General features: G+C 46.1%; 1 protein-coding gene across 1 annotated transcript in view; it reads right to left on the reverse strand.

Annotated features, from left to right (window-relative positions):
- The window catches only part of CCDC149 (coiled-coil domain containing 149), a 112922-nt gene extending 88496 nt beyond the window's left edge, over window positions 1-24426 (reverse strand). The window contains 1 exon segment of the mRNA XM_021668216.2: window positions 24331-24426. Within this exon segment, the coding sequence (XP_021523891.2) occupies window positions 24331-24393 (63 nt within the window). The 5' untranslated portion in view covers window positions 24394-24426.
- Between the last annotated feature and the right edge of the window lie 1864 nt (window positions 24427-26290).

Here is a 26290-nt window from a genome sequence, read left to right on the forward strand (position 1 = left end):
TTGCACCTTCAGAGCCGGGCACAGCTCCTGGCCCACAGAGTATCCTGAATACATACTTGAGAAATAAGTTTCAGTTCCCACCAAGCTGAATATACACATACATAGATAGATAGATTTACATATTTTAGTCAGATAGCCATCAATTTATTATTGTGCCTAAAGGTCTAAATCTCATTTAGCATCATGCTTTGAGTAAAAAAAAAAAAAAATCCAGTTATACAAGCTCAGTGTATATGGAGAGGATAAATAGGAATGTTCCTATACATCATCAAAACAGGCTCTTTTGATGGGGGCTCACACCTATAATCCCAGCTCTTGGAAGGCCGAGGCGGGTGGATCACCTGAGTTGGGAGTTCGAGACCAGCCTGACCAACATGGAAAAACCCCGTCTCTACTAAAAATACAAAATTAGCCAGGCATGGTGGTGTACGCCTGTAATCCCAGCTACTCAGGAGGGTGAGGCAGGAAATCTCTTGAACTTGGGAGGTGGAGGTTGCGGTGAGCTGAGATCATGCCATTGCACTCCAGCCTGGGCAACAAGAGTGAAACTTCATCTCAAAAAAAAAAAAAAATCATCAAAATGACATTTGCGTGTTGACCTCATTTTTATTGCTTAAAAGGACCACTTCCCTGCCATCACAGGGGTATACACTCCATTCACCACCTTCATTCTTAAAAGTCCTGCAGATTCACCAACCCTGGACAGGCATTCAGAACTGCCACTTGGAGATACACGTACATTTAACCTCTCCAGACATGGGCTTGGGCATCTGTGGAGTACAGTGCCCCGTGGGGCTGGCCACACGCTGATGTTCATATTGCTGCAGTCCTCCAGGCTGCGGCAATCCCTGAGCCAGGCAATGTGAACTCCCTCACATCCTGGGTGTGAGCCTTTCTCACCCACGTGTATGCTCCATCCTCCAATTGTAAAACTCCCTGGGCATTTCCACAGCTATTTCTAAATCTGTATTCACCTCTGTAATTTTTAGATAACATTTCAGCAATTTCAAGTTGGTAGCTTAATGATTCTAATGCCATTCTCTAAGATGACTTTTTTTTTTCTATGATCTATCTTTCTCAGGCTCACCATGGTGTTTTCCCCTCTCTGGTATTACTTTTGACAGGCAAACTTTGATTATTTGAATGCCCCAGGGGATGTGCTGAAATTTAAGTGAGATTTCAGGTAATTGGAAGAGTTTATAATGTGAACTATAGTAGCTGGGGGGCATGTGAAATTCACTGACAGTCTTGGTTAACCGAAGTTTTGAATAACGAAGGTTTGCCTGAATATCTATTTCAATCCTTTCACTTCTCTTATTTCTCCTTTCCTCCCTCTCACCATCTTCTCAGTCTCTGCATTCTCCACTGACCATGCCCTGTCCTCTGCAAGCCTATAAAGAAAAGGAGGAAACACGTGGAAAAAGGATTGGCTCTCTTTCTCGTTGGCCATAAATGGACTGGGAAACCCCCTCTCACTTGCTGAAGAGAGTATCTGCTTCTAAAAATCATTGCTTGCCTAGAGTGAATTTGCTCTGTCCCCAGTGCTAGGCTGATCTGACCTTGCCTCAGGCCAAGATGCTGCCCATGTGGCTTGTAGTTCTGGTTTGTTTCAGAGATCATGGATGTGTTCAGGATGAAGCACTAAAATTCCCCATGCATCTGAAACCCTTTCTTTGCCATCCAGGTTGCCAGGGGCCTGAGGTCTGCTGGATACAGGTGACAGACAGCTTGTATCACCAGCCCTCACATACTGCAATTACATATTATGACACAGAACTATCACATATGGGATGTAATGATAGAGTCACTGGTTACTTCATTACAGAGTAATAATTCAATTCAGTTGCAGAGAGCTTTTCTTGTGGGCTGTGTGGCAATAAAAAGTCAGCAAAGCATGTACAATATTTTGGTCAGACTGACTTTAAAAGCTGTAAAACTGCTGTGGTTCGTTTTATCTGTCTCAAAAGAAATCCTAAAAAGACCCTAAAAACCCTACTCCTGATGAGCCCCAGCGTACCTTTGCATATTATCAGCTCTTAACTTCTTAGACCTGTTCCTGAACTCTGGGAGGCAAAGGAGACCTGCAATCGTGCCTCCACTTTATAGATGAGGTGCTGAGAGGGTTACAGGGTGGCATTTGCACAACGAGGATTGATTCCTTGATTGTCCTTTAACAAAAGGGAAACTCAGGAGATATAGACCAGAAGCCATCATTAGTAGAAGCAATGTGGCACCTGGGCTTGAGAGTGAAATGATGTGGGTTCTGCCACCATCTCCTACCACGGGGACCACAAAAAGCCACGCCCCAACTCTGTGCTTCAGTTTTCTTTTCTATAATGTTATGAACAGCCAGCAGCATTTTGAAGCCTACTCAGTACTCACAGATGATTCAGCAATTTGCATACATTCATCACTAATCCTCATCACAACCCCAAAATGTAGACATCATTACCCACTTTTATAGGTGAACAAACTAAGGCTCTAATAGTTTTTTGAAAAAAAAAAAAAAAAAAAAATCATGATGCTTGTAAGAGACAAAAGCGGGATTTGAACCCAGGCCTGTCCCATGCCCTTTCTGCCACAGCACCCCGTTCACTCACAGGAGAGTTGGAAGGACTCTATAAAACTACACATGTGAAAAAAAAGCACTCAATAAGCTCTAAAGACACCAATCTTATTATCATGGTAATCAAAAGAACTGAGTCTGTACCATTTGAAGACAGAAAACATTCTCTATTCCTCAATTTGTCGGCAGATCTTGCCTTCTGAAAAATATGATTCCCCTGCTGGGATGAACAGTCCCGTAAGAGGGCCAGTGTGTTCAAGATGAAGCTTCAACTCAAGATGGAGCATGTGTGAGAACAGTCCCTGGCTCCCAGCTCTCTGATACTTGAGTCAGGTGCACATACTCTAAAGCAAGGAGGTGTTCCATCCCAGTCTGCCCCAAAAGGCAGTCATCTGCAGACTTGAGATCTTGAAATCAGCCGTGCAAATCCATCACTACTTTAATTATCCAAGTAAATAGAGTTCTTACCACCATCTGCTGAGATTTCAACCAATCATGATCATCACAGTCTTTCTCTCTGGATGAGAACCTCAGAGTCATTGTTAAAGGGCCACTTGGGCTCTGAATTTCTGCCTATAGCATTTGCAGGCCTCCCCAGCCGAGCCCTATGGCTGGGAGCTGTTTTCTCCCTCTCACTGTGCCTTGCTCAAATTTTCCTGAGCACTGTTAATTTGCTCCTGCACTTCATCTTCGTCATTTTTATTTTCTTTCCATCAACTCCAGACACTACTGATTAGTGAGAAACATTCCTCAACGAGAACTGTCAATTCAGAACTCAGCCCCCCAGCAAAAAGTCAGGCAGAGATTTATTCTGAGACATGGGTGGGTGTACAGTCCTGATGATTCGAATCACTGAAGTTTTCAGAGAACAAACTAAATTGTAAACATTGCTTAAGGCGAGGACTCCATCCAGGTCTGTTTCTCTGGCTGATAACTGCCATGGGTTGATTATGCTAGCAAAACGCTCCCATGGGTGACCCAAATTAATTATGGCTTTCAGGGAAAATGGCAAAATCTTCTCTGGCTGCAGATTGCCAGTGGACTGCAAGCCAATGATGGGCATGATTTGACCTGCCTTCCTGAACAGTCCATTGACCACCACCATGGCATCACCTCTGTCATCACTACTGATCAGGAGAACATTTAAATGACAATAAAATAGGTTGTTCAGTTTACTCTTTTGCATGTGCATCTATAAGATCTAATATTAAATAAAAAATTCCTTTGGAGAAGTGCACATAGACATCACTAATTCAGGTAAGCTCAAGGTTTGGGCATTTTGCTTTCAATAAAAAAAATTTGCCAGGCACAGTGTCTCATGCCTGTAATCCCAGCCCTTTAGGAGGCCAAGGTGGGAGGACTGCTTGAGCCCAGGAGTTTGAGACTAGCTTAGGCAGCATAATGAAACCCCTTCTCCACAAATTCTTTTTTTTTTTTTTTTTGAGACAGAGTTTCGCTCTTGTTACCCAGACTAGAGTGCAATGGCGCGATCTCGGCTCACCGCAACCTCCACCTCCTGGGTTCAGGCAATTCTCCTGCATCAGCCTCCTGAGTAGCTGGGATTACAGGCACGCACCACCATGCCCAGCTAATTTTTTGTATTTTTAGTAGAGACAGGGTTTCACCATGTTGACCAGGATGGTCTCGATCTCTTGACCTCGTGATCCACCCGCCTCAGCCTCTCAACACAAATTCTTTGTTTAAGTAGCTGGGTGTGGTGGTACACATCTGTAGTCCCAGTTACTTGGGAGGCTGAGGCAGGAGGATCCCTTGAGCTCAGGAAGTTGAGGATGCAATGAGCCATGATCACACCACTGCATGCTAGCCTGGGGGAGAGAGTGAGGCTCTGCCTCAAAAAGAAAAAAAAAGGTCAAAAGGAAATTCAGTAGTCATCAGGATGATCATAAATAGTAGCATCAAAATGGACTGTTAAATATATGTCTAGGCTGACCATTCCAAAAGGAGATGAAATTCAGAGGCAGAGAAACTTCAAAAGATGGAAAGCAGTGGATACCTCCAAGTAAGACCCTGGGTGTGAGTCAGTGTGGAATGATGAACCAAAAAAAATGAAAAGGCTGGGTCTCTAGCAGATTGTAAGCCAGCATGCCAGCCCTAAACTGCCTAGCTCCAAATTTATTGCACTTGAGAAAGAAAGAAAGTTCAGTATTATTTAAGCCATTATTACTTCTGGTATTTCATTAAAATTAATCCTAAATAAAATACCAACATACCCAAATAACTGGTATGAGGAAATTGGGCACCTAATATTGCAAGATTTGTAATCCACTTCACAATCAGAACTCTGTGTCACCACTGACAGATGACATCGGCTATCCAAGACACAAAAGCATGTAAGCACTACATCAGCACATTATGAAGTTAGGGTTTTAAATAAAAGAATATTTCCCTTCTAGCACAATCTAAAATACAGACTTTTTTTTTTTTTTTTGAGATGAAGTCTCACTCTGTGGACCAGGCTGGAGCACAGTGGTGCGATCTCAGCTCACTGCAACCTCTGCCTCCTGAATTCAAGTGATTCTCCTGCCTCAGCCTTCCTAGTAGCTGGGATTACAGGCACCACCACCAGGCCCAGCTAATTTTTAAATTTTTAGTAGAGACAGGGTTTCACCACATTGGCCAGACTGGTCTCAAACTCCTGATCTCACATGATCTGCCTGCCTCAGCCTCCCAAAGTGCTTAGATTACAGGTGTGAGCCACCGCGCTGGGGCTAAAACACAGACTTCTTAAACATGAGTGCTGCAGCACTAGGTTGGTTGGTGCAATCACTCACTCATTTATTCCTTCATTCATTCGTTTGGTGAGGCTATGGTAGACTAGGAACAACACAGACTTCAGAATGAGAGAAATCTGGAGTTCAAATCCCAGCTCTGGCTTTTCTTGCCTATTCCCCCATGTTTACCTATCATCGTTTAGCAGTACTGAAAGTCATACGTCATGCATCCAGCACAGGACTCAAAGCATTAAAAAGTGCTCATTGCGCTCCAGCCTGGGTATCAAGAGCGAAACTCCGTCTCAAAAAAAAAAAAAAAAAGTGCTCAACGAATGTTTCCTTTTCCCTTCAAATAAGTTCCTGAAAATTACATTTAAAAATCTTCATGCAGTGCCTGGCACACCACAGATGGAAACTTAATATAATTGTTTTGCCATTAGTAATAATATTAAGAGTAGTGGTAGCAATCAGCATAGTGGTTGTAGTGATAGTGGTAGTAAGATAATCAAAACCTAAAGTGAGCGAGGGTGAAGAGAGGCAGGTTTCCAAGTGTGCACAGTTAATGCCTACATAATCAAGACTCAGCTGTTCAGCACTGAGTAGGAGGGTGTTTCTGGGAGATGCGTGGAGCTTTTCTCTTCCTCGTCAGTGTCTTCACAAATAATTCCTGTAATCAAAATAGTCATTTGCTTGCTCGCCAATGTCATCTTAAAAGAACTTCTCTCTCAACCCAGGTGCTTAAATTGTCCAGTGAGTTTCTCTCCTCTTTAAAAACAAAGGTTTAAGAAGAAGTTGAGGAATGGGACAAACTAGCACCTTGGTATTTGTTCTCCTGTAAACACCAGAGCAAACGTATGTTCCAAAGTGCATCTCACATGCATGCTAGGATGTGAGATGCCCTTTCGAACACACACAGCAATGGTTATTAGCATGTTTAGCATAACACATGTATATTCAAAAAAACTAAACAAGCCACAGAAGGCATAAGCAGGCCTTAAAGAAAAAAAAAAATCTCGAAGTCACTGACACACCTGCAGCCTGTGCTAGAACCAAATAGAACCCCTGATGCCAGCCACATAGGCTTTCTGATAGTGGGAAACAATACAGTAGGTATTTTTATTTATTTATTTATTTTCTGATGGCATCTTGCTCTGTTGCAAGGCTGGAGTGCAGTGGCGCAATCTCAGCTCATTGCATCCTTCATCTTCTGGGTTCAAGCAATTCTCCTGCCTCTCAGCCTCCCGAGTAGCTGGGACTACAGGCGCGCACCATCACACCCAGCTAATTTTTGTGTTTTTAGTAGAGACGGGGTTTCATCATGTTGACCAAGATGGTCTCGATCTCTTGACCTTGTTTTCTGCCCGCCTCAGCCTCCCAAAGTGCTGGGATGACAGGCGTGAGCCACCGTGCCCGGCCTACAGTAGGTATTTCTAAAACATCAAGTCCAACGCAGGCATGGTTTGTCAGTACTGCAGAATCCCAAGCTGCCGCTGTGGCGATGATGATGACGACGACAATGACGGTGATGATGAGTTAGTGACATGGAAACTGTTTACTACTTACTGCTGACTAGGAATAAGAACAAGCTGTAAAGACAGCATATGGTACTGGAAACCAGAATAACGGTTACCTCTGGGTGAGGCAGGAGGAATATCTTGGCTCAGAAGGGCACAGGAAGCCTTCTGGGGAGCTGGGAATGCTCTAGAACTTGCTCTAGGTGGTGGTTACACAGCTGTGTGCACATGTAAAAATGCACTGAGCTGTCCACTTAAAATGTGTGCATTTGCTTTCTACATGTTAGCCTTGATACAAATGAAATAGTAAAACAGCATATACTATAAACTCATTTTTAGAAATTACAGCATGGAAACATGGACAATTACAGCAGTCAGCTCTGGGTAGTAAAACTGTAGGTGGCTTTTTTTCTTTTATATGTATTTTTTATTTTCAAAATTTGGAGGGTACAGTGAATTTACATTGCTCAGTGTTTAAAGTTAAAATTCACTGTTACCCAAGACATTTATCATCTCTACACCTTTAGTCATTCACTTTCATCTCAAACCTTTCCTCATTCACAGGCTCAGGCAGTCTGGGGCAGGCCCCTCACAGCTGCCTGAGGAAATTCTCTACAGTGGGGATGAAGCAGGCATGAAGTGGGGGTGAGTCCGAGGCAGGCGTTACTAGATCATCTCACTTCCTCGGAGCCTCTGCTCAGACAGGACTGTGTCACCTGGGGCACCTGCCTTCAGACTCCCACAGCAGAGGGGCTGTGAGACCATCCCTTCAGGATGACCTGACCCAACTGTGGCTGACTCCTGACTCCACTGTTGTTCAATTTCCAGCCTATACTGAAGTCTGGGCAGAAATCTAGAACCAGACCCGAAAAGTCTCCTTTTCAGCTCACATGCTCAGGTTTAGATCAGGTTAGCACAAGTAGAGATGAGGAAAGCAGTCTTGCAGCATGCAAGGGCTGCTGTCTCTTGTCTAGAGGTGAGCGTGCAGGGGGCCTGAATCCAGGGTTCCCAGCACAAACCCTGGGTGCAGCGGGGAAAAACATCCGACAGGAAGTTAAAACCAAGCTCTACCTGCTTGCTTCTTGCTGAGTGACCATAAACAAGGATGCTGAATTTCTGAGTATTTCATGAACACTCTGAACTGCCATGTCTTTGTCTATATAATGAGGTCACGACCATCCGCTCAGTCCAATCCACAAGCTTGCTATGAGGGCTCCATAAGGAAATGAGGAGGAAGGTGATGACATCCTAGTGGGCTGTGGACCCCAACTTTTGTCAGAGTGCCTGAGACACAGTAAATCCTTTTAAATATCAGTTGATGTAAGGCAAATGTAAAGAACTATTATTATTTTTCTTAATGAGGAAACCATAGGGACCAAAGAAATTGCAGGACTTTTTTGCACAAGAGTCAACCGTGGGTGGCAAATAACCTTTGGAGCAAGCTTGAATTCTAGAGCAGAAGAGAGTTAAAGCCTGGTGTACATTCAGACACAATATAATACAGGTCAAATCCCATTATAGAACGTAGCTCTTTATAACCAAATGATTTCCCACCCACAGCCTCTGCCTGGCTTTTTTCAAGCAATATATCTGAGATAATAAAATTCCAGTTTGGAAGGAAGGAAGGCAAAGAAGGGAGGGAGGAAGGAATTGACTTATAGTAAGTTCATAAATCCCTTAGAGCTTATTAAAAGGTGATTTGACTTACTACCTTGAAAAGATCACAATCTATATTTTGAAAGTCATGTCTGTGGGATAAAATGGATACAAAGGGACTTTGAGGAAAGAAACAGTTGAGAATGTTGTTTGGACAAAAAAAAAATGAACGTCCTTGTGTTAATTCAGTAGTTTTTCAATTTGAGTATTAACTGAGAAACCGTGAGGTCTGTCATCTCTTTTAGATTTTTCCACTATATGCAGGACATTGTGATGGGCACAGCGGGAGATTCAAAGATGAATTGGTCAGTTCCTACACTGAGTAACTCCAGGCTGGCAGTAAGGCACAAACACATGTAATTCCAACCCACAGCGGCCAGGGAGACACGTGGTCGGAGAGGCATGGCTAGAAGTCGTGAGATCACAGAAGGGGAGGAGGGCTTTTAGTCTGGGGGCAAGAGAGTTGTGACTGAACCTGGAGAGAGAAGTAAGAAAAAGTAAGAGAACAAGAGTTCCAGGCAGAGGGCACGGCCTGATCAAAGGCTGGGTGTGTGGCAGCATGGGCTTCAGACAGAAATGGAAGTGGTTGTTTTCCAGGAGCGCAGGATGTATGAAAAGGAGAAAGTTGAAATGAGGCTGGAAAGTTTAGTTTGGATGAAAGAAAGGCCTTAAATGACAACAGAGTTTGAGCCAACAAGAGAACTGATGGGAGCTATGGAGGACTGTGAGGGAGGAAGGGTCACGGTCAGAGTTTTGCTTCCAGGCACTTGATCAGGCAGTCATGAATGCGATGGAAAGGTACAAGGAGACACAGGAGGTAGGGAGGCTGCTGAGTAGGCCGACAAAAAATCCCAGAGAGCGGTTGCTGTGAGTTCTTTGTGAACAATTGCAGTGCTCTTCCCTAAGCACTGAAATCAGCTTAATAAAAGGCTTCTTCGAACCCAAGCAAATTAGCAAAGGGAAGCGGCCAGCAGATGCTCTGAAGGCCAGAAAGGGGTATGAATGAAGAGAGGCAGAACAATTTGGGCACGAGTTTGGACTTGGGTACAGTAAGAGGTGTAAGAAGTCGGAAAGTAACTAGGAGGCCGTGGAAATGGCAGCTGCCCAGGCTTGACTGAGCAGACTGCACGCACGCTACAAAGTCTGGCAAAGCTGGAGACTGTTGGGAAGGAAGAAGAGGTTACAGATTGACCCCAGCAGCACTCACCAGGCTGGAGTAAATTAAAAAGCAAATTGGAACTGGCTAGTGAGAAGAGTCCCATCCCTGCCACTTCTAATACTGCCTTGGTCGTGGGGTCTGCAGATGGCAGAGCAAGCAGGCACAGCAATCTGCACCCCATCAATATGATTTTTCCATGGTGTCATATTGACAGCTGGCAGCTGACACCGCACCTCCCTCCGCAGGAGCATCTCTGAAGCCCCGGAAGGTTTTCCCAAAGCCCCACCTCATCTGGAGAGGATCGGGGGCTTTATAATGCACTTTCACATACATCATCTCACTTTATTGATGATAATCACTTAACTGAGAGACACAGGTAAGTACTGTTATCCTCACTGTACAAAGTCCAGAGAAAATGAAGCATTGGAGAAGTCAGGAGATTTGCTCAAAACCAGGTAGCTACTTATTGGTGGAGCTTGGTGACTTACAAAACCCACTGCAACTTGAGCCCGGAAGCTGGCCGGGACACTGGCATGTTCTGGGGCACTTCAGACACTCCCAGCTCTCTTAGGGCCATGACTGACTGAAGGAGAGGCTGGAAGTGGGGCACAACAGCAGGCCTGACTTCAAAGACAAACCTGGGAACGGCAAGGTTAACTATCTTTCCTTCTTGTTCCGTCCCTTCTACCAGCTACTGCTAAGTGTCTCTCCTGTGCCTGGCCTTGTGCTAGACGTTGATGACCACCCACCACCCCATCCTCAGGAACCCAGTGGCCCTGCCAACAGTCCCCACGCCATCTTCCCAAATGCAATGTGCCATTCATTGCCCAACTTGAGGTTCAAGGGAAGTGGGAGACCCAAGGAGAGTCTGTGACGTTTAAGTTGGGCTTTATCATATGAGTAGGAGGTCACCTTTGGACATAAGCAAGCCTTAGAGATGCTACAGGGCATGGAGTGATCTGTCACAGTCAGGAGTTCTATGAAGAGTAGGGGAGGTGGTGGAAATACGGGATACAGGAGTTATCAGAAATGTAGAGTGGACAGGGCCCTTGAAGGCCAACTGAGGGACATGGCTTTCACTCTGCAGTCCCTGGAAAGCCATGAGAGAGCTCTTAACAGTAGAGTGGTAACGTGACTTCAATGCTTAGATGATGACTCTAGTAACTGCATGGAGGAAAGATGATCCTAGAAGCTATTCCAGGGAGAGGGGTTGAGAATCTGGGCCATAGTGAAAGAGTAAGAATGGTGATATGGAGGCCCTGTTTAAGGATTTGTTCGAAAGCTGAAAAGATGGATCTTAATAATTAAATTGGGTTGGGAGGTGTAAGCTGGGAAGAAGAATCAAGGTAGACTTCACAGTGATACCATTGAGACAGGCTGGAAGGAGGAGAGATAGGAAAAGTGTGATACAGAAGGAGCAGGAGTTCCACTTAGGGCACACTGAGTAAGGTGTTTAGTTCCTGGGGACATGGCCAGGAGCCACACAGAGGGATGCAGAAGCTCAGCATGTAGGAAAAGGAGAGGAGAGTGGCAGAGGCTGCAAGGCCAGGGACTGAGTCCTAGAGAAAGACCACTGGGTGTGGCAGTTAGGAAGCTGGTCTTAAGCAGTCTTGGCAAAAGCATTATCAGGGCCAATGAAGCTGTGAATGAGAGACTCAAGTGAGTTGACAGTGGATAAGGGCAAAGGGACAGACAGACACAGATGGGCTCCTGTGCTCTCCCCAAGCCCCATCCCTGTCCAGTCCCTCACATATACTCCTGGCAGATCAGTTCCCTCCCCAATCCATCCAGGCAACTTCTTCTGTGCAAAGAATACTCTTGTGCCATTGTTCACCTCCAGAATGAATGCCATACTCGGGACCCTAGCACCCTCTATACAGTTAACAGGGCATTCAAGGTCTGCCTAACCAATACCACCTGATGCTCCACTACGTGTCCCCACCAGAGATCAGATGATCTGGGACTTCCCCTACAAGTCTTGCATTTTGCTACCTCTGCACCTTTGCCATCTCCATTCCTTCCGTCTAGAATACCCTTCCTTCACATCTCCATTTGCTGAAATTCTGCCCAACCTTCCTGGCCCAGGTGCCACCTCCATCAAGAACCCTCCTCAATCCTCAAATCTGAATTAGCTTCCCCTTAACCTGAAAAACCCTTATCACAATGCACACCATAGGGTAGTGGCCTCATCCCCATTCTCTATCACCACTGGACTGTAAACTCCTAGAAGGCAATTGTCACATGCAGAAGGCTTTGCACATAGCAATGCTCACTATGTAACTGGCATACTGAATGTTGACCTTCTCCTCTGCTAGACATCCTGTCCTACTGACATATGAGGGCTGTCCTTCACTCTTCCTTCACATCAACCAGCCAACCCAGTATAAGGGTGGATCTCCCTGACATCACTGACCCCTACCTTTGTGCCTGCCATTAATAAAGCTATAGGTGGGCAGGCACATCCATGAACTGCTTTCCCTAAACGAGGATGTGAGATCAAAGTAGAGGCTCTGCAAATGGGCCAGAACCAGGTTGGTTCCACATTCTGTATCAGTGCCCCCTCTCCTGCACCACCTGAGCCACTGCCTGATGCCTCATCATTCCAGAATTCCTGGCTCCTGCCCCAACACAGGTGGTCACAGTCCTTTCTCTAAGGAGCTCATCAATTTATATAGGAGTTAATATCCACACAGAGAGAAGGTGCCTTTCTTTCTTAGGTAGCATGTGAGTGTGAAAGGATCACCGTTTAAGCTAAGTCACATAAGGCAACAAGACAAAGAGCTCACTTCCAAGACTGGAGTCATGGAGGATTTTAGGAGGGATGTAGGACTGGTGAAGGCTGTGGTCAGAGGAGAAGGGAGGGGGCCACCTGGATGAGGTCAGGGTGTGAGATGGATGAGGTGGCAGCCAGCAGGCATGGCAGATCATTTTGGCTGAAGCAGTCAACTTCTGCGGGGAGCAGTGAGACAGAGGCAGAAAGACAGGTCAAGGCCAGCATGAGGAGGCTCGAACACCAGATAATGGGGAACCGCCACTGAAGGTTTCTGAGTAAGAGGACCTTGTGAAAAATGTTCTTTCTTAAAGGTGGTTAAATTGGCTAGCTGTACAAAGGATAAACTGACTTGAAGAGAATCTGATACCCCGAACAATATTAGGGTGTTTGTTGCAATAAAATAGCTTCAGATAATAAAAAGAGAGTGGATCAGAAGAGGTGAAAGTGGAAAGACCTCAAAGTAAAAATCAACCGAAGGTTTGTGTTCTTTGGGAACCATTTTGCCTGATGGGCCAGAGAGAGGCGCAGACTCTCAACTTAAGCAAGTTCTCTGCCTGGAGGTACCAAAGCCCCAGGATGGTTTTATTGGTGGAAAACCAGACAGTGAGTAAGAGATGTCATTCACTCCGGTCATTTTCATTCAGGGACTGGCCAAAGTCCTCTTCTCATCTTCAGCCAATGTATTTTATTCAATGTGAAACTCACTATATTAATTTTTTAACATAATAAGAGTAGAAATTGTCAATTTTAGGAGCACATATGTGAATTTCCCCGCACAGGAGAGAACATGAATCCCATCAGTTAAAAATAGCAGTTCAGCTCACTTTCCCCCACACACTAATTTTAATAAACTTACTCTGAAATTAGCTTGCCACTATGAAGATAGCTGCTCATCGAAAATGTTCCCAGTAAGCACTAAGCTTGCTTCCCAAGAGCTCAAGTACTCCCAGGAAACTCTGAACAATGCACAGTTCTGAACAGAACCCATGCTCTTCTCACCAGACTCACTTCCCCTGACCTCCCTCCAGCCATGCAGCAAGGGCCATCTTGGACTCATTCTATTCTATCTCCCCTGTCCTGCTAGCCATGACTTGCTGTGGGGGTCTTCCTTTAGGATGTTTCCCATAGCCACTCCTTTTTCTCTGTTCCCACCAATGCTGTAACCTCTTCACACCTCATTCATTCAAACATCCAAACATCCATATATTCTACATGTATTGAGCACCTGCAATGGGCAAGGTACAGTGCTAACTGCTAACGTTATACATTAATAACATATAGTCCCTATTCTCAAAGAGTTCCAGATCTTTTGGGTCCAGTGGAGAGAAAGATAAGTCAAGGGTTAGGTTGAAACCCACATAATAAGTGGTACGACTTAGGTGCAATGGGAATAATTGAGAATGCTGATGGCAGCAGAAAAGGCTAGATTACTGGTATCACTTCTGAACTTGTCCTTCCCTGATACCTGACAGAGTCACCAAATTAGTTTTTATATCATCACGGCCTAGCATAGTACCTTGCAGACAATACAGACTCAATAACTGTTGAGTTCAATAGAAACAAACCTATCCCAAGTATTTTCCTCAATTTGCACTCCAGCTAAAAAAAGCATTCAGTGCCTTCCATTACCAGCTACATCAGGGCACATCCTGCTGCCTGGCTTTTGAAGTCATTCACCATCTGGTCCTCCCTGATTATCCAATCTCATTTTCCACTGTACTTCAACCCAGTGATTTCTGCCTTTATCTGGAGCATCTCTGCAAAGACCAACTTGGCCCAGTGCTCATGCTTGCTCATAATCTCCCTTGCCCTCTTCAGCCAAAGGGGAGGGGCTCAGTTCAAGCTCAACTTCTAAGAAGCTGTTCCCCACTTCATCAAGCCTCACCAACTGCCTACATTAATGTCTAAGATCTATTGTCCACTATTGCACATGGTGTTTTCATCTTAAAATACCAGCTAATAAGAATATTTTAAGTCAGGTGCGGTGGCTTACACCTGTAATGCCGGCAGTTTGGGAGGCTGAGACCGACAGACCACTTTGAGCTCAGGAATATAAGACTGGCCTGGGCAACATGGTGAAACCCTGTCTCTCCAAAAAATACAAAAATTAGCCAGGCATTGGTGGCTTATGCCTGTAGTCTCACTACTCAAGAGGCTGAGGCTGGAGAATCACTTGAGCCCAGGAAGCAGAGGTTGCAGTGAGCCGAGATTGTGCCATTGCACTCCAGCCTGGGTGACAGAGTGAGATCCCATCTCAGAAAAAAGAAAACAAGTGTATTTTATTAACTGACAGCCTGTCTTCCCACCTTGCCTCCATTTCCTGCAACCCCTACCCTAATTCTCCCCCACACAACCCTCTTTGTTTTTAAGAAGCCAGACATTCTGCCTTTATGTCCAAGAAAGGCATAGCCCAGCAGAACGCAGGTAACAGCTGACTGGCTTTTCCATTTTGAGGGCCTGCTCCTGAAGATATGAGGGCACAGTGGAGTCTCTATAGTGGCGCCCTTGACCATGGCTCCTCAAAAGACTAGAAAGGATAAGTTGAGAAAAGAGCAGAATCAGAGTGCAAAGGAGAGATTGGTTATCAGTTTTCAAGGAGGAACACTGAGCTTGGCCCAATCAGCCTCGGGTCGGGAGGGCAGAGCAAGGACTCGGGGCTGAGGTTTGGGGGGCACAGCTAGTTTTGGTGGAAACCTGATCAGCTGGGGAATTGGAGAGGTAAGGAGTAAAGCTCTCTGCAGCAATGGCTGTCTTGAATATCCATTCACCAACTTTTGAAAAATACTGAGTTTACTGAGGTATAGAGAAAATTTTACCCCTTTTAGGTGTAAGTTTCCATGAATTTCAACAAGCTTACACAGTCACGTAATCATCACCAAAATCAAGACATAGAGAACATCCATAAATCCAAAAGATTCCCTCACGTTTCTCTGCAGCCAATTTCCTTACTGTACCTTCAGGCTCTGGCAATCATTGATCAGTTTTCTGTCTTTTTAGTTTTTACTTTTCAAGAATTTCATGTATACCTTGATTGTGGGGATGGTTACACCAGTGTATGCACACATTCAAACTCATCAAATTATATACCTAAAATATGTGCACATTTTTATATATTAATTATACCTTAATAAAGGTGTTTTTAAAAAGAGATAGCATTAGTTCATGAGTTCAAAATAGTCACTCATCACAAATGTTAAAACCATCAGCTTTTATCCTGTACCAGGTACCCTGCATCCCACTTCCCCAAATGAGTTATTTGGTTGCGGCTGCTCTGGGCACAGTGCCTGTGGCGAAGCCCTGCTCCACAAGTAGCAGTACCTCTGCTGCTAAAATATATATTTTTTAAAGAAAGTTATTTAGTTATATACTGTTTGAGTTACATACACAGAGTGTAGACGGGTGTGGAGGTGTGGACATGTGTCGTCATTTCTCTTCAATCTCACCCAGGAGAAGGATTGCTGGGTTGTTTGGTTAAGTGTATGTTTGACTTCGTAAAAAACTGCAAAACTTTTATACCTCAGTAAACTCAGTATTTTTCAGTTTTTTTAAAAGATTACAGAGGTGACTGTACTATTTTATATTCCCTCCAGCAATGTATGAGACTTCCAGTTGCTCTGAGTCCCTGTCAGCCTTTGGATGATGAGTTTTGTAACTTGTTGCTTTTCCATTCTAATAGGTACGTCGTGGTATCTGACTGTGGTTTCCATTTACGTTTCCCTGATGCCTAAGGATGCTGAGCCTCTGCTCATGTGCTTATTTGCCATCTATATCTCTTCTTCAGTGTAGGGTTTATTTATTCCTTTTGTCCATTTAAAAATTCAGATTGTTTATTTTGTTCTTATTGAGTAGTGAAAGTTCCTTATATATTCTGGATACAAGGTATCTGTTCTGCACATATTTTATCCCAGTCTGTGACTCTTTACCGTTTTAACAGAGTCCTCTGAAGAAAATGACTTTTTAATTTTGATAATGCCAACGTATTCATTTTTTTCTTGATAACTTATCTGTTTCATGTTCTATATACTCTTCTTCTTTCTTCTTTTTGAGACAGAGTTTTGCTCTTGTTGCCCAGGCTAGAGTGCAATGGCGCGATCTCAGCTCACTGCAACCACCGCCTCCCAGGTTTAAGTGATTCTCCTGCCTCAGCCTCCTGGGTAGCTGGGACTACAGGTGCATGCCACTACGACTGGCTAATTTTTGTATTTTTAGTAGAGACAAGGTTTTGTCATGTTGGCCAGGCTGGTCTCCAACTCCTGATCTCAGATGATCCACCTGCCTTGGCCTCCCAAAGTGCTGGCATTGCAAGCATGAGCCACTGTGCCCGGCCTACTCTTAATAAGACCCTCCCAAATTTAACTTGGGCACATCCTGCTAAGGACTACATTTACAGCCTTCCTTACAGCTAGGAGTGGCTATATGACTATACTCAGACCAATGGGATGTAAGCAGATGTGATATGTACAGCTCTCCATTCATCCCTAATGAAAGAAAAGCCCCCTGCTCTGGACTTCCCTCTTCTCTCTTTCCCCATTCCTATGGGCTGGGACACAAATGTGGCAGCAACAATCTTAAGCCACACAGATGAGGACCCTAATGGTGGAGAAACACGATAGAAGAAACCTGAATTCTGAGATGACTCACAGAGCAGGGCTGCCCTCTAGGCCTGGAGTACCACACTGTCACATGAAAGACACAAATGTCTACCTTAAATCACTCTATTTTGGAGGCAGGCATCTTTCTCACAGTCACTTAGACTTTACAGTAACAAATACACTCTTATTTCTTAGGAAGTAGAAAATAATCTCCAATTCCCTGGACCCAGCCTTGGTGCTGTGACATGTGTGTGCACAATAGTTTCCCATAAGCCTCAGAGTGATTCGAGGGCAGCATAATAATTTAGCCCTAGAGTAACTCAGGGGCAGTAAAACAAATTTTATTTATTTATTTTTTTTGCGGGGGTGGGTTGAGGGACAGAGTTTCACTCTTGTCGCCCAGGCTGGAGTGCAGTGGCACGATCTCAGCTCACTGCAACCTCCGCCTCCTGGGTTCAAGCAATTCTCCTGTCTCAGCCTCCTGTGTAGCTGAGATTATAGGCACATGCCACCATGTCCAGCTAATTTTTGTATTTTTAGTAGAGACAGGGTTTCACCATGCTGGCCAGGCTAGTCTCAAACTCCTGACTTCAGGTGATATGCTTGCCTTGGCCTCCCAAAGTGCTGGGATTACAGGCCTGAGCCACCATGCCCAGCCAAATTTTAAAAATGAATAAACCTTGCCCCACCTCGGCCAAGACAGCAACGTTCACCATGCCCAGAGCAGTGAAAAGCAGTTCATCTATCTGTTCTTCATTTACCCAAAAGTAGTATGGATGTGGTGCAGACAGCCAAAGGGCCAGAGGACACCTGAGGGGGGTGAGGGAAGACACAACTGTGACCTAGAGTGACCAAAGGTGAGATACTAGACTGACAAGAGAGTGTGGGTAGGCAAAACAGCTCCCCCCAGCACCTCAGCCAAGACTTAGCCTTAGTCTTAGTATTTCATAAGTCCCCTAGAATTTAAATACAAATTCAGGAAAAGGGAGTGGTGTGGCTTCATATGCAGATTACATTTCCACTACTCAAACCACAAAAACTTGTAATCAAAATGAAGGCATCATAGCAAAATACAGTTTTCACACACCAGAGTTTCTCCCGTGAAGTTCACGCTCACTGTTCCACTGCTGCATTGCCCGGCAGAGGCCTACACACTAGCAAGCATGATTATTTCATTTGATCCTCACAATTAGGAGCACTAGGAGGTAGGTACTTTTATTACCCTATTTAAAGCCTAGAAAAATGAGGCTCAGAGAAGTTGCATGGTGCAGTCATTCCCTCAACACGCATTCTCCCTCCTCTGGAAAATAGTCTCCCAATTTTACTTGGGGATCTACCCTAGCTTCACTCATAGTCTGTGTGTCCTGGGGCAGGGCGCCATGTACAACTCTAGGCCTAAAACAATCAGATCACTGCCCGCCTGAGAGATTTCTGCAGGATAGGTGAGTGATCTAAGTGGCTTTAAATGGAGCTTCCCAGGGTTTCACGGGATCGGCTAGAGAAGGATCTCGCCTTCCCCTCTGGACTTGAATTTGAGAGGATGAGAGGCTGAGACTAAAGCCAGGCAGCAAGCAGACCCAAAGATGGAGAGAAACTGTCTGAGTCTTGAATCAGTCAAAAGCCAGCCCTAGCATGGAATTACTAGTTATGTTAGTTATATTCACTTCCTGGGGCTGCCATAACAAATTATCACAGGCTGTGGGACTTCAAACAACAGAATTCAACTGTTGCACAATCCTGGAGGTTAAAAGTCCAAAATTAAGGTCTTGGCAGGGCCATATTCCCCAGTGAGGCTCTAGGGAAGGGTTCTTCCTTGCCTCTTCCTAGTTTCTGGTGGTTGCCAGCAATCTTTGGCTTTCCTTGGCTTGCAGCTGCATAACTCCAGTTTCTGCCTCTGTTGTCCCATGCCTTCTTCCATCTGTGTCTTCACATTGTCTTCCCTTTGTGCAGCTCTGTGTCCAAATTTGCCTCTTCTGATAATGACACCAGGTCATTGGATTACAGCCCACCCAGGATGACCTCATCATAACTTGGTTATATCTGCAAAGACCCTACTTCCAAATGAGGTCACATTCACAAGTGTTTGTGTGGTGGCAGTTGAGGGGAGGGTGTTAGGACTTGAACACATCCTTTTGGGGACACAGTAAAACCTACAACATCAGGCAGTAAATTCCCTCTAAGCTTATCCACTTTGGTTTGGGTTTTTGATCTTTTGTATCAAGAAAGAAGCAGGGTCAAGATGTACCCCGGCGTCTCTTATTACCTTCAGAGTCTAAGTCAACGACTGAAACTCAAAGTTGGGTCTTTACCTTAATTAACCACAGAGCTCATCTCTGCACCTACTCAACCTCTCCTTTCCAAATATCAGTGGCTAGGCCAGACACAGTGGCTCATGCCTGTAATGCTAGCACTTTGGGAGGCTGAGGCAGGATTCCTTGAGGCCAGGAGCTCAAGATCCGCCATCAAAACCCCATCTCTAAAAAAAAAAATTGGCTGAGCATAGCGGCATGTGCCTGTAATCCCAGCTACTTAGGAGGCTGACGCAGGAGTATTTGTATTTAAATTCTAGGGGACTTATGAAATACTAATACTAAGGCTAAGTCTTGGCTAGGGTGCTGGGGTGAGCTGTTTTGCCCACCCACACTCTCCTAATTCAGTCTTGTATCTCGCCCTTGGTCACTCTAGGTCACTGTTGTGTCTTCCCTCATCCCCCCTCAGGTATCCTCTGGCCCTTTGGCTGTCTGCACCACATCCATGCTGCTTTTGGGTAAATAAAGAAGGAGATGTAGGCTGAAGTAAGCCAGGATCGCACCACTGTACTCCAGCCTGGGCAACAGAGTGAGACCTCATCTCTAAAACGACAACAACAAAAACAAAAAATCATCTTTACTTTGGGCAGAGGTCCACTGTTAACTTTCTTTGGCCTCCTGACCCCCGCATACAACATGCTCAAGGAATAGGAGATTGATTGTTATCTAATTAACCAAAATTAAACTAGTGAAATGAAATTATGTATCGTTTATCATAGAGTGATGGGCTGAGTGATGACCAGGATTTTTATCTTGGAAATAAAAAGTTATTGATTGCCTGCATGGTTGCACTTAGAGATATCTCCAATTTTGAAAGCTCACCTCAGGTGGTGATAAGAACATCTGCCCCTCCCTAGACATTTAATTTCCAAAACAGAACACCGGCCATGCTTCTTTCGCACGCATGGGTGTGCTTACTTCAGGGCCTGAGAGAAGGCTGAAATTTCAGCTTATTATGCCAAAAATATGAAAATAAAACTGATCTCTCTAGGATCGTATTAAATGAAAACAGCTTCCTAGAGGCAACTGGAGGAAGCAAACTGATTGAAAGAAAGGACAGGGCTCTGGGCAGGAAGGGTGATGGAGAGAGGATGCAGAGTGGGAGGCAGCACCCAGGACTTCTATAGAAATAGATACAAGCCCACAAAAATCCCATGTGGTCCAGATTAGCTGTGCAGTGATATCTTCCTCACGTTCTTCTGTCAGGTCCCCAAATCACTGTGCAACACCACAGCTGCTGAGCACACTCTTCCCTGATTCCTACTTGGCTGGTACCGGACCCAGTCACACCCATGGAAACCCTGCCAGTCAAATGTGACTGGGTAGGGGAATCACCTGGGCAGCTCCGCTTGTAAGAAAGGCAAATCAGGGGGCTGCATCCCCAGGCACTTTTGAGCAGTATTATCACAGACTGGGTAACTCCAAACAACAGAATTCAACTGTTGCACAAACCTGGAGGTTAAAAGTCCAAAATCAAGGTCTTGGCAGGGCCACGTTCCCCAGTGAGGCTCTAGGGGAGGGTTCTTCCTTGCCTCTTCCTAGTGAATTCCCTCTAAGCTTATCCACTTTGGTTTCCTGTGGCTGCTTGATAGGGTTTGCCTCTATGTCCCCACCCAAATCTTACCTTGACTTGTACTCCCGTAACTCCCACGTGTTTTGGGAGGGAGGGAACTGATGGGAGATAATTGAATCTTGGGGGCAGTTCCTCCATAATGTTCTTGTGATTGTAAGTCTCACGAGATCTGATGGTTTTATAAAGAGGAGCTCCCCTACACAAGCTCTCTCTCTTCGCCTGCTGCCATCCATGTAAGATGTGACTTGCTCCTCCTTGCCTTCCGCCGTGATTGTGAAGCCTCCCCAGCCACATGGAACCATAAGCCTATTAAACCTCTCTTTTGTAAATCATCCAGTCTGGGACGATTTACAGCATGTCTTTATCAGCAGCATGAAAAGGGACTAATAAACTGCTGTAACAAATGATCACAAATGGGCTGGCTTAAAACAACAAATGTATTTGCTCACGTGATTGATAGAGGCCGGAAGTCCAAAATCAAGGTGTCAGCAGTTGGTTTTATTCTGGAGACTTTGAGGGACAATCTGCCTCTTCCAGTTCCAGGGGCTGCCAGTGACCCTTGGCATGCCTTGGCATGTGGCTGCATCACTCTAATCTCTGCCTCTGTCTTCACATGGTATCTTTCACGCATCTCCATCTTCCCGTAGCCTGCTCCCTTGTGTGTCTGTGCCTTAAATCTCTCTGTCCTTTCTCTTCTAAGACACCAGTCATTAGATTTAGGACCTACCCTAAATCTAGGGTGATCCCATCAAAAGATCCTTAACTTGATTATATCTGCAAAAGCCCTATTTCCAAATACAGTCACATTCGCAGCTACTGGGGTTAGGTCTCAGATGCATCTATGGTGGGGGATGCACAATTCAACTCATTACAATAAATTTGGGAGAGACCCATAAACTTGAATTTTTCACAGGTACTCAAAATGACTCGGATGCAGGTGATCTGTAGGCCATACTCTGAGAAACACTGATCCAGTTGCTGGGGACTCAAAGTTGAACCAGGGTCCCCTTCCTTGGGGAGCCTGCCATCCAGCAGAAGATACAGACAGATGAGCAATAATTACAACAGAAAGTGGGGCCTAGCAAGGCTCAGACAAGCAAGGCTCACGCAAGGAGTCAGACAGACCAGGATTCAAATCCTGCCTCTTCCACCTACCAGATGTGAGGCTCTGAGCAAGTTCCTTAGCCTGTCTGAGCCACTGTTTCCTTATCTGTAAAATAAGAAAGAATTCCTACACTATGTCATTGTGAGTACGAGGCCATGTAAAATGTTTCACATGAACAATACACTCAAGAAACAGTCATTGGTTATTAAGGTGAGAATTAAGTTAGACCCATTTTCACCCCCCTCATGGCCACTGGCTATGTGCCCACCTCATGTTCGTGGAAGTTAAGGAGGTGTTACTCTGGAAAAACTCTGCTGGAATGGGCAGGAAAACTCCTGAAGGACCTACTTCAGGATTCACTGACTTATTCAACAAGCATTTATTGAGCACCTGTTGCATACAGAGTGCAGTGTATAGACCCTTGAAATAAAGAGCCAAACAAAGCACACAGCCTAGTGAGGAAACCCATTGCTACAATAATGTGGTCAGCGCAAGGTGGGGGAAAGCCCAGCCCACTGAGGGACATCCCATGCCATTTAGCACTTGAAGACATTCCATCCTTTAGTACACTCATGCTCTTATTGTCTATGGTATGACCTTCCCCCCAGACTATATCATGAAAACCCCGGGAGGTCTTTGAGGGTAGGGGAGTTCTTTGTCTTATGCATCACTGAATCCCAATCCCAAGCACCTAACAATGTACCTAACTCCTAACAGGCATCTGATATTCAATTGTTGTAGTGACAATTCTAATGCGATTTAAGGGCCTAACACTGGACTTCTAAGGAGAACTACCTCCAGCCTCCTTGACTACTAAGTATCTTGATGGGCCCAGAAACAAAGTCCCCAGAGGATCTGTCCCTTGACATAAAGCCTGACAGTTTGAGAAGATGAAGCCAGGCTGCAATACAATGGATCATAACACCAGACAGGAGAACTTTCAAGTACTAGACCAATGCTGAGCAAACTAAACTAGGGCAGAAGCTACGCTTGTCATTCCTCTTCAGAAACACAACGCTCTGCACACACTGGGCATGAAGCACTATTATCAGACTGACCTGGAGACCCAGAAAACGATGAAAGGAGTGAGACAGTAGAGGGTTTCCCTTCTCATACCCCACAAGGGAAGGAAAAGAGCAAACCCATACATTCCGCATTGAGTGCACAGGAGTAAAGAAAAGGAAGCCCCGGCCGGGCGCGGTGGCTCACGCCTGTAATCCCAGCACTTTGGGAGGCCGAGTTGGGTGGATCACCTGAAGTCAGGAATTTGAGAGCAGCCTGGTCAACATGGTGAAACCCCATCTCTACTAAAAATATACAAATTAGCCAGGCGTGGTAGTGCGCGCCTGTAATCCTAGCTACTTGGGAGGCTGAGGCAGGAGAATCGCTTGAACCTGGAAGGCGCAGCTGAGATCACGCCACTGCACTCCAGCCTGGTTAACAGAATGTGACCTCTCAAAAAAAAAAAAAAAAAAAAAAAAAGGAAAAGGAGCCTTGGGCTGGAGCTTGGTTCTCAGAAGGGAGAAATTCCCCAGTATGGCTAAGTAACACCGGGAACTGCCAGCACAAAGGGTGGCAAATCAGGGCAGATTACCTGTGAGAGGGAGACATCTGCATTCCCTCTCACCTGGAGAGGCCAGCAGCTTCTTCTGGTCAGCAAAACTCTTAGTGGGGACTAAAGAGCAAACAGCACAGGATCCTGAAAGTGGACCCTCGGCGTAGGTTTATGACAAAAGAGTCGCGGGCAGGGGACACAGTGTTCTGCGCTTCCACAAATCGAATCACTTCTGCACCTGTGTTTCACTTTTTTGATAAATGCCCCTCCCCACCTTACACATGGTAGGCCCGCAGTAAACACGTGTTGACTGGATTGAGTTAGTGAATAAGTGAACAGCTTCAGGGGACCCCCGAACTCCCCCAACTCGAACCACCACCGCCGCAGAGAATTCCACCTGGCCCAGGTGCCACCCCAGGGCTCGGATTCTCCCCCATGGCACCACCTTTCCGCTTTAGTCCCAGGCGTCCAATCGCTTGGCTCCACAACAGTGGCGAGCGGGCAGGTGGAGCTTGGCACCTTCTCCTCCCGGATCCCAGGGCTGCAGCCTCCAATCCAGGGCTAACCCCTGCCCGGGGTGGGGGGGGCCCTCCCCAAAGGCTGGCACCAGATGGCGCGGAAGAAAGTGGCGCCCGCGCAGACCCGAATGCGGGAGGAGCGGCCACCTGGCGGGGTCGCGCGGGGGCGGCAGCCGCGGCCACTGGGGGTGCGCGCCCCCCACTCGTCCCTCCCGGCTCGGCCTCTCCGGGGGCGCGGGCCCGGGGCCCATCCCGCCTGGCCGGCGCCGCGGCCTCACCTCGCTCACCAGCCCCTGCCAGTCGCTCTCAGTCCGGTCGCCGTTCATGGCCTCCTCCTCCATGCGCGGGCCGGCCTCACGGACCCCCGCCTCCTCCTCCTCCTCTCGGCGTCGCTCCGCTGCCGCCGCCGCCCGGGCCCCGAGAGGCCCAGAGAGGGCCCGGCGCCTCCGAGCCGCCGCGCCGCCGCCTCCCTCGGCCGCCCGCGCTGTTGACTCCACGTCAGCCTCCGCGGGAGGAAAGGGAGGAGGGGCGCGGCCGCCGGGGCCGCAGACACAGCCCGGGCCGCAGCCGAGCCCCGCCGGCCCGCTCCGCGATCCCGGGCTCCGGGACCCCCTGCCCGACCTCTAGGCAAACGGAGGCCGGGGTCTTAGCCCACAGGTCACTGGGGACCCCTCAGCGCTCTCGGCGCAGAAGGTGGGCCCCACGGACTGGCCTGTGTACTGCGCAAGAAGCACATCCCCAAATCCAGCACATCCCCAAATCCAGCCCTTCCGTGACCACCATCCCGACTCTCACCCCTAGAATGTAAGCTCCCTGAGGGCAGGGGCTTCCTTGGTTCGCCGATGGCATGATCCTGGCACGTAGAAGATGCTTTACAAATCTTTGTTGAACGCAAGAATGAATGAACCACATATTATTATATATTTAGCATTATTTTTTAAACTGTTAATGTTTGCTTGTATCTATTTTTTTTTTTAACGTATCAGCTATCATAAATAAAAAGCAAATGTAAACACTGAAAATAAAGCATTCAATTCTAAATAGGGCCCAAAACTCTGAGGCGGGTGGTTAGCATGGCTTGAGAGAGATGTTAAAGACAAGCTGGCATTGGTGGTATCCCATGGCTCATGCCTGTAATCCCAGCACCTTGGGAGGCTGAGGTAGAAGGATCCCTTCAGGACAAGAGTTCAAGACCAGCCTGGGCAACAAAGCGAGACACCCTCTTTCTACAAAAAATAAAATAATTAGCAAAAAGAAAAGACATTGGCATTAAGCTGAGACTTCTACTAAGAGGAAGGACTGAAAGAGAATGACAGAGGAAAGTTGAATCTCACATGTAAGTCAATCTTATTCAAGGTGGTGTTCCTGTGACACCTAAAATCCCCTCATGGATCACCACCAATAGTGAGCCCTCTGTACTCACAGAAACACTATGTGTGGAGATAAGCAAGAAGGTTGAGAAGTCATGAACCCATTGTGCAGTTGTGGAAGCATCATAGACAACATTTATTTAGAACTTTTATCCTTGTTGATTCTGGATCAACCCTGTGAAATGAATGTTATCCCCATTTATCAGATAAGAAAACTGAGGTGTGAAACATGGAGAAACAGGGACTCAACTAGAACTTCTGACTCCAGCATCTTGGAACTCTAAGGATGAAGCATCACTTTGGAAGTTTGTTCTTGGCCTTGTTTTGCACATGATAGATTGTTTGCAAAATAGTAACAGTCATTCCCCTTCTTTGTTCATTGCCTTGCCACTGTCTCTTTCACTCTGTTCTCAGTCATGTTACTTGCTTTGGCCAAAGCAACGTTTGTACATGTGTTACCAGAAAAAAAGGCTTGTAAAGCACTTATGCAGTGGGACTTACTCTTGCTTCTGCTCTTGACAACCTGTGATCACCACCATGTAAACAAGCTCAGAATAGCTTGCTGGATAAGATAGGACTCCCAATCACCAGCCAACAATCACTAGATGCATGAGTGAGACCATTGACCCCCGCAGCTGATGACAAGCACATGAGTGAGCCCAGCTGAGGCCAACAGAAGAACCACGCAGCTGAGCCTTCCTCAATTAGCTGACTCATAGCATCACATACTAAATAAGTAGTTGCAGTTTAAGCCACTAAGTTTTAGGGCAATTTGCTAGGTATCAAAATGGATGGTGACACAACTGATGAAGGGCCTGAATGGCTTGAACTCTCCCTGGCAGCCCTTCAAAAAGCAACAGTCCCTGGC

This window comes from Aotus nancymaae, unplaced genomic scaffold (assembly GCF_030222135.1).
Source record: "Aotus nancymaae isolate 86718 unplaced genomic scaffold, 86718_ANA_hifiasm-v0.15.2.pri h1tg000006l, whole genome shotgun sequence".
In the NCBI taxonomy this organism is placed as follows: Eukaryota; Metazoa; Chordata; class Mammalia; order Primates; family Aotidae; genus Aotus; species Aotus nancymaae.